The sequence below is a fragment of the Mesocricetus auratus genome, unplaced genomic scaffold (assembly GCF_017639785.1).
Source record: "Mesocricetus auratus isolate SY011 unplaced genomic scaffold, BCM_Maur_2.0 Super-Scaffold_100026, whole genome shotgun sequence".
NCBI classification, from domain to species: domain Eukaryota; kingdom Metazoa; phylum Chordata; class Mammalia; order Rodentia; family Cricetidae; genus Mesocricetus; species Mesocricetus auratus.
The window spans coordinates 26,122,852-26,140,102 of record NW_024429207.1 but is presented as its reverse complement, the minus strand read 5'-3'; the positions used below and the strand labels follow the sequence as shown (position 1 = coordinate 26,140,102).

Here is a 17,251-nt window from a genome sequence, read left to right as displayed (position 1 = left end):
TTTGTTTCTGCTTCTGCACGATGTGCTCCGGGGTGAGCTGGCAGCAAGCTTCTGGCAGATTCTATCTACACCTCCCATTTTGCAATAGAAGTGTGAGGGCTGCAGTTGCATCCACTCATGCAGCAGCCACATCCAGCTTTTTACGTGGGTTCTTGGGCTTGAACTTGCATGTCAGGTTTAGTTTGGGGTTTATGCAGCCAATCACCTTTACCTGCAGGAGCCATCTCCCCAGTTCAAGAATTATTTTAGGGACGAAAGATTATAAAAACCAGAGGCCCAGGAAGTTTTCTGTAAGACTGTATCTTCTAGATAGGAGAGGGAAGTTATAACCATAAAGTCTCAACAATATGGCTGCTTAAGTGAGACCTGAATGACGCTAGCGATTGCATGCCAACACAGATGGGGAAAATCTCATGGGTGTGCTGGACAGCTTCATGTCAACGTGACACAAGCCGCAGACATCTGAGACGAGGGAACCTTCATTTAGAAAATGCACGCCTTTAATCCAGTGCTCTGGAGGCAGAGGCAGTCGGATCTCTGTGAGTTCAAGGGCAGCCTGATCTACAGAGTGAGTTCTAGGACAGCCAAAGCTACACAGAGAAATCTTGTCTTGAAATATAAAAAGAAAAAAGAAATAGCCTCTATAAAATTTGGCTGTTGTCAAGCCTGGAGGGCATTTTCTTAATTAGTGATTGATGGGAAAGGGCCCAGCCCATTGTAGGTGATGTCATCCCTGGGCAGGTGGTCCTGGGTTCTATAAGAAAGCAGGCTGAGCAACTGTGAGAGCAAGATCTCTCCCTGGCCTCTGCACCAGCTAATGACTCCAGGTTCCTGCCCTGCTGGAGTTCCTGTCCCAACTTCCTCCAATGATAGGCTACAATGTGGAAGTAGAAGTCAAATAAACCCTGTCCTCCCCAACCTGTTTTTTTGGTCATGGTTGTTTCATCACAGCAACAGAAACCATAACTAAGACAGGGACCCAGTTCTTAAAGGAAGAGTCACAGGCAATTTAACACTGTTGAAAGAGGGAGAATTAGTCTTCCACAGAAATGAGCCCCCCCCCATGGTTATCCAATCCCAGGTGGTCAGTGTTGTTTGCTGCAGCAAACAAGCCACAAAACTCAATGAAATCCACGGGGAGTTTGTTGGGGAAAGGGAGCAAAGGGTAGGACAGGTGTTGGCCAACTGGGAACAGTGATGGCAGGGGCGAACAGGTGGGAGGCGCTTGCTTAAAAGGGAAAGCTCGCACATGCGCACAGAGTCCTTTTTGCCACCAAGCAGTGTGCGACATTGCCACGCAACACAGGGCCCTTTGAGCTGTTGAATGCCGGTGTGTGTGCACCTGGTAGTTGTCAGGGGACAGGGTCAGCATAATGCCAGGATATCAACAGTCTGCCCTACAAAATATACTAGCAACACTAACTAGACTCAGCTGATTTCATGTGTATATTTATTTGAATGTATGTGACAGTAATAATTAAAGTCATAAGTTTCAAAGGGTTGGGGTATGACATGGTGAAGGACCAGACCCTCACCCAGCCCCTGCTTTGGCAGCCATGACAGGCTGCAGAAAGGACCCAGCAAGACAAAGGCCCCTGACTCAGCAACACGTGCTGAGCTTCCGACCTTTCAGCCACTAGGAAGCCAGATAGCCATGTGGCAAGGAGCCAATCAGAGGTTAGCTGGCAGCTCTGGATGTGCTTTACAATATCGGCGGAATGTAGAGCATAGCAAATGCGCTGGGAGGGCCTCCAGGCGTAGCAACCTTCCAGCCGCTGCAGGTCAATCAACACAGAACAGGATGCCCCAGCCCAGAGAGGTACCAATCCTGAGACTGTTGTGGGCCCCAGACACTCCCCTTGCTCTAGCCCAATATATTCCCTGCCCCACTGCTGCTCGAGGTCCCCACCTGTTTTACCCATTGTGTAGGATAGGGAGTGGAGAACAAGACAACACCAAGTTAACTCACAAAATTAAAGACTTTTTGCTTTTGCATAGGATCGGGTCTCTTGGTGATTTCAGGGTCTGATGGGGGAAGTCCTGTGTATGTGTCAATAAAGCACTGTTGGCCAATAGGGAAGCAAGATAGGTGGGACTGGGAGTCCAGGAGGACTCTGGGTAGGAGAAACACAGGGAGTCAAGATGTAGCGGCCATGGGGGTAAGAAGTCTGGACCGTTCTCTGGTAAGAGAAATACTTAGATTAACAATTATGGGGGTAAATACTTAAGTCAGAGCTAGCCAGTAAGAAACAAGCAAGGCCAACATCTTCATAATTAATACAGCATCTTGTGTGTTATTTGGGGACTACAACGCGCAGAGCCCAGGCGACTGGTGGGGAAAAACCAAAGCTGGCAAGGAAAAGGCTTCTCTCTACAGGGGTTCACAGTTTGGACACAACAATGGGAGGCTACAGGTGAAGGAGACAAGGGAATGATGTGATTATGTATTTTTTCCCAGGGGAAAACTCCGGGCTGAAAATGGAGGAATCTGACTGCTTACCCAAAGGCTGGCCTAGTATGAACAAGACCCTGGGCTGGATCTCCACCACTGAAGACAAAAAGAACGGGAAATGAAAAGTCAAGACCTGACCAGTGGAACAGAGAGTATGCTGGGAAGGAATGAGGGATAACACACCCTCAAGGACTCAACTCCAACAACTTGGAAAAGAGCTCAGATTTTAAAGGTGATTTTTAACATGTAGTTCCTTACACATAGATTCTAACATACGTAGTTCCACACACATAGATTCGTACACATGTAGTTCCACACTTTTTCTCTCTTGCCCTTTGGGACCCGCCACCCAGCACCCAAATAAAAACACACAGAGGCTTATTATCACCTATAAATGTCCAGCCTTAGCTTGGCTTATTTCTAGACAGTATTTCTTAAATTATCTGGGCTTCTCTTGCCTCTGGGCTTTTGCCTTTTCTTACCTCTATACTCTTGCTTCTGCTCTAGTCTGTGGCTGACTGGCTGGCTGGCTGCCCGACATCCTCCCCTCCCTGCTCTCTTGCTCTTTTCCTTGCTCCTTCTTCCCAGAGCCTCCCCTATTCATTCTCTCTGCCTGTCAGCCCTGCCTATCCTTGCTCCTGCCTTGCTCTCGGCTGTTCAATGCTTTATTAGACCATCAGGTGTTTTAGACAGGCAAAGAATCACAGCTTCACAGGGTTAAACAGATGGAGCAAAAACAAAAGCAACACATCTTTATATCATTAAACAAATGTCCCCAGCACAAAAAGAACACATCTTACAACAGTATTCTACAGCATCTAACATACATAGCTGTACACACATACATTCTAACATATGTAGTTCCACATACATAGCTGTACACACATACATTCTAACATATGTAGTTCCACATACATTCTAATATGCATAGCTGTACATAATACATTCTAACATATGTAGTTCCACATACATTCTAACATGCATAACTGTACATAATACATTCTAACATATGTAGTTCCTGAAAGGTTCAGGCATTACTCTGGCCTGCCCTGTTACCTGGCAGGATGCGCTCAGGCAACACTCTGGCCAGCCCAGAGTTCCGTGAGAACCAGGCAGGTGCAAAGGACCCCTTTAAGGGGCTGACCCCTGCCCGTTTACTCTCTCTTACTCCTCTTCCTCTCTTACTCTTTTGCTCTTGCTCTTACTCTCTCTCTTATCTCTCTCTCTGCTCCCCTTTTCCCTCCCCGTCCACCAATAAACTCCACGTGGGATCGTTGAGTCTCGGTCTGTGTCTCCTTACTGGATAAACCTAAACATTTTAACAACAGTTCCACATACATTCTTTTTTTTTTTTTTTTTTTTTTTTTTTTTTTGGTTTTTTCGAGACAGGGTTTCTCTGTGGCTTTGGAGGCTGTCCTGGAACTAGCTCTTGTAGACCAGGCTGGCCTCGAACTCACAGAGATCCGCCTGCTTCTGCCTCCCGAGTGCTGGGATTAAAGGCGTGCGCCACCAACACCCAGCTCCACATACATTCTAACATACATAGCTGCACATATATAGACCCTAAAATACGTAGTTTCACACATATAGACTGTAAAAATATGTAGTTCCACACATTCAGATTCTAACATATGTAGTTCCACACAGAACAAGATTCTGGAGCTAGACTCGTTTCTGGTGTCTTCAGGTGTCATGGTGAGGAGAGGGACTGGCAGAATTGATGGGACACCAGGCAAGCCTTCCCTCTAGTTCTGCTCTGACCCAGGTTCAGGGCTGCACAGGAGCAGCATGCAGAGACACGGCAGGTGATGCAAATTATTGCATATTGAATTGTCCCTTTCTACTTTCCACAGTCATTAGACATACATGGAAAGAGATGCTCACCCCACTTTGGTGTAACTGCAGTGATTCCTGTTGCTAAAACAGAGCCAAGTATTCACAGTCTTTGTAGTCAGGACAACTGTCTGAGAAAAGCAGCAGGGGTTTAGGGTGGCTGGCGGGGGGTGGGGGGGTGAGGGGGTTGGGGGGGAGTGAGAGAGAGGCTCCTAGGTAGAGCCAGCCCTACTGTGGCGAACGGTAAGGGGAAAATTAGTGGAGAAGGGGCTGGAGATGAGGGAAGGGGGGGAGGGAGGAAGGAAGAGAGGGAAGTCAGGGAAAGGGAAGAGGGGGGAAGGGAGAAGAGGGAAGGAGAAGAGAGGAAAGGGGGAGGAAGGAGAAGAGGGAAGGGGGAACGGAGGAGGAGGGAGGGGAATAGGGAAGACAGGAAAGAGGCCAATGCAGGGAAGGGGAGAGAAAACAGAAAACCAGCTCCTCCACAGGACTGTTGGCTCTGGGGACTGTGCAATGGAGACAACTGCGGGGCGCCACGCCAGCAGGGGACGGCAGGGGACAGAAGCCTGGAGGACCCCTACAGGGCGCCACACCAGCAGGGGACAGAAGCCTGGAGGACCCCTACAGGGCGCCACACCAGCAGGGGACAGAAGCCTGGAGGACCCCTACAGTTCTTCTCTAAGGTGTTCAGAGGAGTTAACGGCTATTTTGACAAATATTTCAAATAATCTCACCAACCTCTATTTTCCACCTGTGTGGGTGGGGCTGCATGAGCCTGCTGCGTCCTGGGTTTGCTTCCTCCTCAGGCTCCGCTTTCAGTTTTCTCACATTTCTCATGTGGCAAACTCACGACTTGGTCATTTAGTCGGTTAACTAACATACGCCTGTGAAGAGTGGAGTTGACAGATGGAAAGAATTCTATCAAGGTTTACATAAAGGATGGTCTGTTGCTTATATAGGTACTTGTAATTTAGAGTTGTGTGGGAACCTGGGATAGAGGCGAATTCTTACTTCTAAGAAAGGTTTCGCTTTTAATTCCTTGCGGTGCTTGCACAGAACCGAGGCCTCCCCCTTGCAAGTCACACACGCAATCCCCAGCTGCACTCCCGCCTGCCCGGAGTCTGAATTCTTCCAGTCAGGAGTGAGGTTTCTTTTAGCCACGGTCCCTGAACAGAAACAGGGCCCTGAGCCTAAGTGTGCTGCCCTCTGCTGCCAAGGGAGGGGAAGAGGTTGGTATGCTGGAGGAAAGATCTTTTTCTTTTTTTGTGGGCTTTTAAAGTTTTAAAAATGGGTTAAAACTTCCCAGGCCTCCCCCTCGGGGCATTAAAGATTGCCATCCTGAGGCTGGATAGTTGGCTCAGTGCTCAAGGGCTCATGGGTAGGGGTCCTCAGAGCACCTGTGTTCGGTTCTCAGCTCCCACCCTTCCATAACTCTAATTCCAAGGACCCAATACCTCTTCTGACCTCCACAGGCACCAGGCATGTACACAGTACATACACACACACACACACACACACACACACACACACACACACACACACACGGGGAGGGCAGACAAAACACATGCATAAAGTAAAAAGATCTATAAGTCCTGTTCAGTTACAAGCCAGTACACATATCCACATGTAACGCAATACAAGTTGTGGACAGCACTTACCCTCCCTACTTGCACACCAAGTATTCACTGTCGGTCTTGTTTGCTTTTCATCTGTGGCTTCAAACACTGGTTTTGGGCTGCAGTCTGAAAGCTTTGGGAGTGAAGCCACCCAGTGGCCATCATCATGTCTGCACTGACGCTACATGTGAAACAGTCTACACAGCTTTGGTTGGAAGCAGGTTACCTTCAGGCTGGGTGTGGTGGTGCCCATCTTTAATCCCAGCACTAGGAAAACAGAGGCAGAGGCAGCACTCTGTGAGTTCCAGGACAGCCCGGTGTACAAAGCAAGTTTCAGGACAGCCAGGGCTGTTAAACAGAGAAACTCTGTCATGAAAAATAAATAAAATGAAAAGAGGAAGAAGGAAAGATTGGTTGGGAGAAAAAATTAACTGGAAGGCTGGCTTTGCAGGTGAAGGGGCTTGCTCCCAAGCCTAGGAAAAGGATTTCAGCTTGATCCCCAGGACACACATGATGGGAGACTTCTAAAAGGTGTCCTTTAACTTCCAAACATGCACCATGTCATGCAAAGTTAAAAACAAACAAAACGACAACAACTAAAAACAGTGCCTGGGAAAATTCTGTATTTCACACAAGACAAATGGAAATGCCAGCCCTTTTCAATGAAAGGCACATTCCATAGTGAACATCACGGTGGGAGGCTGTCTGAATGTTAATTCTTCATAAAAATATTATGCCTCTGCCTGCATGCATCACATTAGCTAATTGCACCTACAAGAACCAAATTACCTGTCATTTCCTGCTGTCTAGGACAAAAGTGCCTAATTCTACATAAACTCTTACTGCTGAATATTATGTGTTTTTGTCTTAACTCAATACATCTGAGGTGTGGGAAATGTAGCTTGGCCCTCCCTCAAAGGGGCATCTCTCAAGGAAACAATGTCTGCTGGAATCATACTAATGTTGGTACAGTTGGTTGGAATGACATGGGCTCCTTGGGGGAGAGCTGAGGAGAATATAACCCTAGGAAGGTCCAAGGTAAGTCAGCCTGAGGCTGGAGAGAATGTTCAGTGACTAAGACTACTGGCTCCTTTCCCAGATGACCTGGGAACACCTACACAGTGACTCATAACCACCTGTAACTTCAGTCTGGGGTGATCCAACACTCTCTTCTGGCTTCCAGGGGCACCAGACACACATATGCTATACAGACATGCATGGAGACAACACAGTCTTTGTAGTCACTGTTCTATTGGTGACACCATGACCAACGTAACTATTATAAGAGAAGACATTTAATCAGAGGCTTGCCTACAATTTCAGAGGTTTAGTTCATTGTTGTCAAGTACGGAAGCAGGCAGACAGGCACTGGAGTAGTAGCTGAGAGCTACATCATGATCAGAGACACTTTGGTCTTGGTAGGGACTTCTGAAGCCTCAAAGCCCACCCCCAAATGAAGCACTGCCTCCAACAAGGTCACACCTCCTAATCCTTCTAATCCTTTCAAATAGTTTCACTCTCTAGAGAGTAAGCATTCAAATATATGAGCCTATGGTGGCTATTCTTTTGAAACCACCACACACCCATACACATTAAGTAAAAAAGAGAGAGAGAGCAAGGCATCTAACCTAGACTTGGATGTGGGTTTGGGACCTACGATCAGATTCTTCCCTCATTGTGACATAGGCTAGCAATCTCACCTTTCTAAATCATGCAAGCCAAAGGCAACAGGAACTCACCGGCTTTCAAGCACATCTGCTGGATTCCGACACATCTCAAGCAGGTGTTGGGACAACTTTAAAAGAAATCGGAGGCTGTAACCCAACACTCACGAGGCAAAGGTAGAAGGTCACAGGTTCCAGACTGTCTTGCCTCATAGGCAGCACTTGAATGAGGGGAACTTGTAAAGTCAGATCTCAGCTCCCTTCTACTCTTCTCCATCTAACTAGGGTGTCAGGGGCCTAACCTGTTCCCCCCACGCAAAGCTACAAGCTTCACCTCAACATTCCATGCCAAAGCTTTACACTGGGCAAAGCTATCTTTGTTGGAGACAGTGTCTCTGTGTAGCTCTGGCTGCCCTGGGACTTTGTATATAGACCAGGCTGGCCTTTGACCTCAGAGATCCCCCGGTGTCTGGCTCTAGAGTGCTGGGATTAAAGGCGTGTGCCCCCATTACCTGGCTTTTTTTTTTTTTTTCGAGACAGGGTTTCTCTATTGTTTTAGAGTCTATCCTGGAACTTGCTCTGTAGACCAGGCTGGCCTGATACACCTGCCTCTGCCTCCCAAGTGCTGGAATTAAAGGCCTGAGCCACCACTGCCTGGTGTGTGTGTTTGTGTATATGTGTGTATGTGTGTGTGTGTGTGTGTGTGTGTGTGTGTGTGTGTGTGTGTGTGTCTCCTGATTTATTTCCTTGGCTAAGTTGTAAAATGAGGTCTTGACTATCCACTCCTCTCTTCCAGCTTTCCCCTGGTCCACCCTAGATGGAGAGCTGGTTTTTCCTGGTACTAACCTAGAAAACACATTGAGCACCAGCTATTTTCTACACAGCTCCAGCTCACCGGGGGTCCCTCAGCAAGGCGGAAAGCTTGGGGTAACTTGGCTTCTGAGGACTCCACACGCCAGGCTGGACTAGTCTCTAAGTGACACTGAGGAGCACTCAGCAAAACTTCTGTTTGCACGGATGCCGTCATGGTGGTTTCTAAACTCCAGAGTTTGTCTTGTTTCCAATTACATGCCCAACCCAATGCAGGAAGCTTCAGAAAGGCAGTGTAGGAAAATGCCATCTATTCTATTTTTAGACAGAAATATGGAACCCATGAGAGGCTTCCATAAATACTCAAGGATAAAACAACTAACAACCAGGAAAACACACCCCACATTTAACAGTGGTAAACAGTTTTTATTCAGGCAATGAAACATGGAAAAAATATATTAGTAATTATCATAATAATTCTTTTGTGTGAGTATAACTTTTACAAATATTTACCTGACATATAAAAAGGGAAATTACTATGTGTATAAAATCTATGAGGATGATTATTCCATACAATAGGAGTCAATGCAGTGTGTACCCCCCACCCAGTGAGGGGGTCCTCACACACTTCAGGGCACTGGGGGACACAGCGGAAGCAGGTGTGCAATAACACTTGGCACGTTAGTACAGTGGGTATCTACGGGCAAACACAGACTCGCTAACAGTGATACTGGAGAGCTGAATGCTGCCTTGGGGACTTCACAGAATGCCCAAATCCTGTCCCAAGGGTTGCAAAGGACGAAGCTGAGGCTGCAGGTGTGACCTACACGCTGCCCTGTATCTGGATTGGATGTGGCTCCAGAGTCCAAATTTATATGTGTCAATCTGAAAATTATTCACAGATATAGTCAGTTACTTATGGGAAGAGGAAGCACTTTTGTTGAGCATATTCAGATACCACAAAGGGCAGAGCGGTAGAGTGGCATCTGGACAGTTGGTATTGAAGACTCCACACAGAGAAGGGTCAGGCCACACCCTAGCCCCATGCTTGGCCTCTTCTGAGCAGTTGAAGCATCATACAGACTACCTAAGGCCAGCATTGCAGCAGCATCTCCATATTGGAACTATAACCAGAATACATGTGTTTACATAAAGCTGAAACCATAGTATAGTCAAGAAAGTCATTCCTCAGGAATCTTATTTGTCCAGCTCTAACTGCATGCTGACAGGCAGAGAGGGGGGCTGCATCTGGATGGAAACTACTAGAAGAGGAAGAAGGGCTGCCTCTGTAACTTGCTTCCCTTTACTATCCAATGGGACCCTGAAGAACTTAGTAGTAAATGCTTTTTTGTTCCCCGGCACTGGGAGTGAAATCCAGGGACTTGAGCATGCGGAGCAAGTGTGTCACCAACTGAGTTACATCCCGGGCCCTGGCAAATTGTTTTTGTTTTTTTTTTTAAAGAATTAGAATCTGGAGGCCAGTCAAACCTTTTTGAACACTAGTTTCCTTTAAATAACTTCCTTATTAAAACTTTTTGAAAGATGATTTCTTAGACCTTTGGCTTAGTGTCATGGGATTCCCAGACTTTATCTGTTCTCTAGTAAGTAATAGTATTCTCCTACCCTTGAAAGTCTTCATAATATATACATCTTTAAATTCCTTGCCTGAATCATTTACTCTTTCAATACCTACATTCTCTCTTCCCAAGAGGAAGAAAAACCTGAGAGCGAGCTCGGAGGGTCACAGACTTACCAACAGACAGCAGGACAACTGATTCCTAAAATCACCAACTGAAATGGGAGATTAAAGAACTCAGTAGGAAGTGAGTTGCAGAAGGTCCGAACCACTTCCAATTCAGCTTGCCCTGAACTTTGTCACAGTTTCCGATGTCTATGAGCTGCAAAGGGGCCCTTTCTAGCCAGAGCTATCTTTGCTGCAAGTGAGGGCTTCAGTCTACTGTGGTCTATCCGGGGCTGCCTAGAGAATGAGCATTTTTGTGCATAGGCTGTGCCCAGTCTGCATAGGGAGAAAGGGGGTGCGGGCTGGAGAGAAAGTTTAGCTTGAATTCTAATCCTAACGACAGGGATCTCCCGCCAGAGCAGAGCTCCCCCGCTGTGTGCTTCTGCACTTCCTAATTTGGTCTGGTTCTGGAGATGCTTGAATCCACTCTAGAGCACCAAGCACAGAGCATGCAGCATTTAGGGAAGTTACCGGTCTCCAAAGAGAGGAGGGAATCTCACGGTGAACTGGTCTGGGATGCTGCCAGGCAAAAGCTGTCTATGCTTTGGCAAAGTCGAACTAAAGAAATGGGTCTCAACAAGACCACCTAGTGTTCCCAAACCACTTTCCATTTCCCCTGGGTTTCAGGGGTTTTTTGTTCTTTATTTTTACAACACTGGGGATTGACACCAATGCCTTGTGCATGGTGAGTAAGCTCTACTACTTAGCTACACCCCCAGCTCATAAGACTTTGAAGACAGGGTCTCACTGTATAGCCCAGTCAGGTCTGAACTTTTGGTCCCCTGCCTCTGCCTCCAGGATGATAGGTGTATGGCACCATGCCTGGTCCCCCTTTTAATTGCCTAACAAACACAAATATTTGATCCCCACAAGTGTTGAAGAAAACTTTATATTTTGACTCTCTAGAGCACTAAGAGCTTTTTAGAACCCATTTAATTAAAAGAAAAATAAATACTTTACTCTGCCTAGTATATTTTCTTAATTTGCCAGCTCTGCAAACTACATTTTTATCCTTGTTGGAGAGTAGCCATAAGCTGGAAGTTGTGGACACTTCCTGGCAATGGTGATGACTATGAGGCCACTGGCAAACACCGCTTAAAGGATTTATTTCATGTCCCCTGTACTTACAACAACTCCATTTAGCAGGGCCGGTTTTCCAAGGGGTCTCTTCTGCCAGTGAGGCAGGGAAGGATGGTCATCACGCCTCTTCTATGCTTTGTAGTATAGAGCATAGGATGCTTTAAAAATACACATGCATAAAAGATGACTGAGGCCAGAGATGTAGCTCCACAGTGAAGGACCTGCCTAGCATGGCCAAGCCAAGGCCCTGGGTATGAGTCCCAGTACCCCCCCCCCCAAATAAAAGGACAATAGCTTTATGATGGAGCCCACTCTAAGCCTTTCATACTGAAAATAAGTCAATACAATACAAAGCACACACATGGATACCACCATAATACTGTAGCAGAAACTTCTGCGGTGTTTCTCAAAATGCAAAATTAACTTCCCTTGTGGAAGAGCGCTAAGCTGAAGCTGGTTATGTCCCCTGAAGAGCTTGAACCTGACAGTATGTCTACAGCTACAAGCCACTGTGACTAAGTTCAGAATCCAAATGATTGTCAAGCCATTTCTCCAACCACAGATAACTTCTGTTTGTGTTTTTTGTAGAAAGTCTTAAGACAGTAGGCCTCAAAATGCAGCCTAACCTAAGCACCAATTATAATAGATTATAATAAATGCATATTGACAAAATGTGATTTCTAGCTTGAAAAGACATTACTCGCTACCTGAAGCTAAAGCTTGCACCACATAGTGACACGCCACTAAAGGAACGCTGTTTCTAAGATCTACAGAGTTTCTCTATGAGGCACAATTCATTTCTGGAGTTTGGCCATGCAATATTTTTACAAGGAGGAAAACGTGTGTACTGAATAGTGCATATTTACCATGATGACTCAGGGTAGAAAATTAAGGCAAAAAATGAGTTAAAACTTGAATGAGGCTAGACGTTGGTGGTGCACGTCTTTATTCCCAGCACTCAGGAGGCAGAGGCAGGTGGATCTCTGTGAGTTCAAGACCAACCTGGTCTACGAGAGCTAGTGCCAGGACAGGCTCCAAAGCCACAGAGAAACCCTGTCTTTAAAAAACAAAACAAAACAAAAAAACAAGCTTGAATGAATTTGGTTTTGTCTATCAAATGGTAAGGAACTCACTGGCATCAATGTGGGAAATGTCTATTTGGAGGTTAATGTCCCCAGTATGAGTTTACAGAATTTCATTTTGTCTCTGTGGACCTTCCTTCTCCCTGTAGCTCGCTACCCAGCATTCAAACTGATATGGGGAATGAGTCACATGACTTTTTACTGCCTGTTTTGTTTAAAAGTCTACTTCAAGTATGAAAACATTTGTTGCTGGGCGTTGGTGGTGCATGCCTTTAATCCCAGCACTCGGGAGGCAGAGGCAGGTGGATCTCTGTGAGTTCAAGGCCAGTCTGGTCTACAGAGTGAGTACCAGGACAACCTCCAAAGCCATGGAGAAACCCTGTCTTGAAAAACCAAGCCAAAACAACAACAACAAAAAATTTGTTGTTTTTAAGTCTCTGAAGTGTGCCGTCCTTAGAAACACAGAAAACCACAGTCCTTCACCCTCTAACTGGTCCTTAGGCGGCCCTATCTTTTAACAAGATGAGCTGACCCTTTCCCAAGTCCCTTTTGGGTGTATTGCAAATAGATAACAGCAGCTGACTTTGTTTTAGAGCCTAACTGCCCCCAGGTGGACACATCCATCAAAGGCCAGCTCTGAGGGAAGCCTACGCTGCTGCTCATGGAGATGGAAGAGGCTACTTTCAGTGCGAGCACAAGGGCCATGCTGGGGCTCAGGGGTGTCCAAATCCAGGGGCAACAAATAGCACAGCCAAGTCTTCCTTGGACATAAAACCTGCACCCCTGATCTTCCTATGCCCAATCTCCCCACCCTGACTCAAGTTTTAGTTTGGGTGTTTGATTTCTGAGAAAAGGTCTATTCTGCCTGGTGCTATGCTGTCCTTAAACTCCGGGTCTGGGTGATTTCCCTAGCCTCCTAGCTGCCCTAGCCTCCAATAGCTAAGATGTCACCCTGCTTCCACTCACCCCTTTCCTGAAACGTGGCCTCCACATGGCTATGCAGTTCAGGATGACCTTGAACTCCTGATCCTCCTGCCTCCACTTCTGGAGTCTTGAGATTACCGGTATGCCCTACAATATCCAGTTCTTGTAGTTCTGGGGATCAAGCCCAGGGCTTTGCGAACAGGGAACACTTTAGCAAAGAGCTGTGTCATCAGCCCCTACAAAGTATGACGCTGGTTTTTAGACCTGGGGTTCTGTTTCCAAAGAAGATCTACATTGACTCACATAACTATGCTCCTCCCTAGAAATCCTTATCTGAATATTGGGGGGGGGCAGCATGTATAGATGTGTGTGCATGAGTAAAAGTAAGTCTGTAAATTATGGGAACTCAGAGTCTCATCCATAAACTGTTAGTAGCAATAGGCCAAATTGTCTCCTTCGATAAAACTGTTGATACTGAAATTTAAAAGATTAGCCAGGTCATAAGAATATCAAATATGTGCTGGGAAGACGATCCCACACAGTTGCCACAAACTTAGAAATTGCACACACTTGGGGAAAAGTAGAGTCCACAGCAAGAAAAACTGAAGATGGAGAAGCACACACCGGACCCGGCAGCCCAGCCCGTCTAATGGAAACGACAGCCTGGATGGACGGACGGACGGACGCGCAGGACTCGGCTGCCGCATCACTCCTCCCCACCAGCCAGGCTCCGGCTGCGGCGGTGAAGCGGACAGGCAGCTGCGGGCATGTGCTTTTCTAGAAGTTATTTTTCTCTGCAAAGGGGAGATCATTTCTGGATAAGGCAAGAAATCTGTGGTCAGGACACAAGCAGCCAAACTCAGACCTGCACAGCTCACGGGAGGAACCTCAGTCGATCTTTCCCAGCTTCACGATCAGCTCGTCGCAGATCTTTGTCAGTTCTTCAATTTCTTGATTCTGAAAGAGAGAGGACATGATTTTGCAGGCTGCTTTGTGTTCTGAGAGAAAAGCCAGTGGCTAGACTATTCCTACACATCCTAGAGACTCTCCACTCCCCTCCCCACAGCACTGGGAGGCAGAAGGCTACATGCCTCCCTTCCACCCATCAAAATCTGCTCACAGTACGGCACTAAAGAGAGCTGACGGGGAGGGGAGCCATCATCCTGTTGAGGCCGGCCCCTAAGCCCTCGCCCACTTGCTAAAACACTTCACTTCATCTACCAACAGCTTCAGGGACGGGGATTCCAGAGTCTGAGTGAGTCACAAGCTGTAAGCTGAAGGGTGTCGCTGCATGGGCGCACGTGTGGCGGCACAGCAAGTTAAACTGTGGAGGAAGAGGAAGGCCGAGACCCGCCCGCCCACCAGTGAGAAACACAGCCAGTGGTGTGAAGACTGAGCATGCCAGCAGAGGGGTTAGCAGGAGGGGCCGGAGCAGCTGCCCTTCCAACTCACCCAGGTGTATACGTAACTCCCGTAACTCCTAGGGGACAAGTGTTCACAAATACCCCAACGAAGGGATATGTAGAATGGAAAAGCATCCTGAGATTCGGGGTTAGGATCAAGCACGTACCACCAAGCCCAGTCAGGCATGTGTGAGAGGCAGGCGTGTGTGTGTGAGAGAGGCAGGCGTGTGTGTGTGTGTGTGTGTGTGTGTGTGTGTGTGAGAGGGGCAGGCATGTGTAAGAGACGCAGGCGTGTGTGAGAGGCAGGGGTGAGACAGGGTGGTGTGAGAGGCAGGTGTGTGTGTGTGAGAAGCAGGTGTGTGTGTGTGAGAGGCAGGCGTCAGACTGGAATCCTCAGCACCTGCCTCCATAAAGCACTCCAACTCAGCTGGGGCAAGAGCCCTCCACCTCCTCATGCTGCCTTCCAAATGAGATCACCTTAGTTACCTCAACACCTGTCTTTCTGCTTCACTGGTATGTCCAAAGGCAAGCAGCCAGCCTTGAGCCTGGTGACATTATCTCTGTGGCAGTTTCTCAGCATCCCTTACGTTGGGCTGAGATCTGATTTGGGCTATCCTGTCTGTTACGGGATGCTTGGCAGCATCTCTGGCCTCTACCCACTTCGGGGCTAGTAGTATCTCCCAATCATAACAGTCCAATCAGTCTCCAGACATGGCCTAGTGTCCCTAGAGGGCGCATCTGCTCTGAAAACTGGTGGTCTGTCAGCAATGAAAGGGAAGATGCTCCATGTACTGCACAAAAACCGAGGGCGTGGAAGGCAGTCTTGTCACCCTATGTGTCCAAGACCCTGAACCCCAGTTAAAACACAACGTTCCCCCCTCGAGCCCAGCCTGTGGCTGATGGCTCCCGTAACCTCGCGCACCTTCTGCTGAAGGGCCCTTTCCAGGGACTCCACCTTCATCTGCTCCTTCCGGAGTCCAGCGTGGAGAGCAGCGCTCTCGGCCTTCGCCTTCGAGCGAACCTGAGCGATCTCTTCGTTGGCTCTGGGATGCAGCATTGGGTTTGTTTGTGGAAGAAATAAGTACATGGTTAGCCACGAGGAACAGACAGACTCAGGGCACTGACTACTGACTTCCACAAAACCCAGAGTCTCAGTCGGGAACTGAGGAAAAACAAGAAACAATAAAATAAAAGGCAATTTATACGAAACTGCTAAGCACATTTCCATGGTGCATCCTGACAGCAGAATCAAACTGCAATATCCTTCAAATGTAGTGATATATTATCTACGATTTTTTAAAAGATTTATTTATTATGTATATAGTGTTCTGTCTGCATATATGCCTGCAGGCCAGAAGAGGGCACCAGATCTCATTACAGATGGTTGTGAGCCACCATGTGGGTGCTGGAATTGAACTCAGGACCTCTGGAAGATCAGCTAGTGCTCTTAACTTCTGAGCCACCTCTCCAATCCCTATTTATGATTTATTAAAGCTTGCCTGAGGGTTCAGAAAGCAAAGCCAGTCACAACCCATAGAGGTCAGGGAACGATGATATACACCTTTAATCCCAGCAGCCATACTAGCTAGCCATAGAGCCAGGCAGTGGTGGCGCGCACCTTTAATCCCAGGACTAAAGAGACAAGCAGATGCATCTCTGTTAGTTCAAGGCCACTCTGGGCTACAGGAAACTGATCCAGTCCTACAGAGAAACAGCTCACACAAAGGTGATCTCAGCACTTGGCATCACGAGTCTTTAACCCCAGGATTTGAGAGGTATAAAAGGAAGAACCAAAGGGTCTCACGTGAAGATTTATTCTCTGACCGCGCTGAGGAGAGGACAGCCCTTTCAGCCTGAGGTAGAGGTAGTAAGAGCTAATAGCCGGCTTTGCTTTTCTGATCTTCAGCTTGAAGCTTGAACCTCAATATATGTCTCTGGGTTTTTATTTTTCATAACATTCAAAAGTTATGTTTCATGAGAAAATGACATGACTTATCTTTTTATAACAATCCTAACTTTTAAAGGGTCTAGTCCAACAGTGGGCTGGATTACTCTACACATGATCATATAAGATTGAAGTCACTCAGCAAATATTCTCTTACTCCACTTAAATGGTGTATAAAGGCAACTCTACATTCAAGCATTCATGTCATTCTAACTTTTTTATTAGACTGTGGGGCTAAACATTTCTTGCTGACAGGCTCTCATATGTAGTATTTCCAGGTTTTCTTTTCCATTGTCAAGACTGTAGCACTAAACACAGAGTACAGATACTGATATCTGTGAGTTATAGCCCTCCGGGGTGTCTTTATCAATGAAATGCAAGAGAAGACATCATGTCACTTAATAAACATCCAGTCAATTGATAAAAGATTAAAACTAAAACCTCACAAGCAACAAAAGACATACAAATTAAAACAATAAGCTTTTTCTGTGGGGGACTGAGGCCAGGATCTCATGCATGCTAAGTGGGCATTCTATCACTGAGTCATTCATGGTCCAAGAGTACAGTTTACGGTTTTGTCCTAAGAATGCAGAGAAAGACAGGGTCACATGCCATGGGAAAGACGGGGGCATGGCGTGGGAATGAGGAAAACAAACTTCCCAGAAATACTCTGCTAATGTAGGTGCTTTCAATTGGGAGAGTGT

At 46.9% G+C, this 17,251-nt stretch overlaps 1 protein-coding gene across 6 annotated transcripts in view; it reads right to left on the bottom strand.

The window, feature by feature from the left end:
• Positions 1 to 8,777: 8,777 nt before the first annotated feature.
• The window catches only part of Tacc1 (transforming acidic coiled-coil containing protein 1), a 98,705-nt gene continuing 90,231 nt past the window's right edge, over positions 8,778 to 17,251 (bottom strand). For all 6 annotated transcript variants that reach the window (XM_040731853.1, XM_040731855.1, XM_040731852.1 and 3 more), the window contains 2 exons: positions 15,525 to 15,645; positions 8,778 to 14,156 (listed from right to left, as the gene is read on the bottom strand). In XM_040731853.1, coding sequence (XP_040587787.1) covers positions 14,088 to 14,156; positions 15,525 to 15,645 — 190 coding nt within the window. In that variant the 3' untranslated portion in view covers positions 8,778 to 14,087. The remainder of the gene's footprint in view (positions 14,157 to 15,524; positions 15,646 to 17,251) is intronic.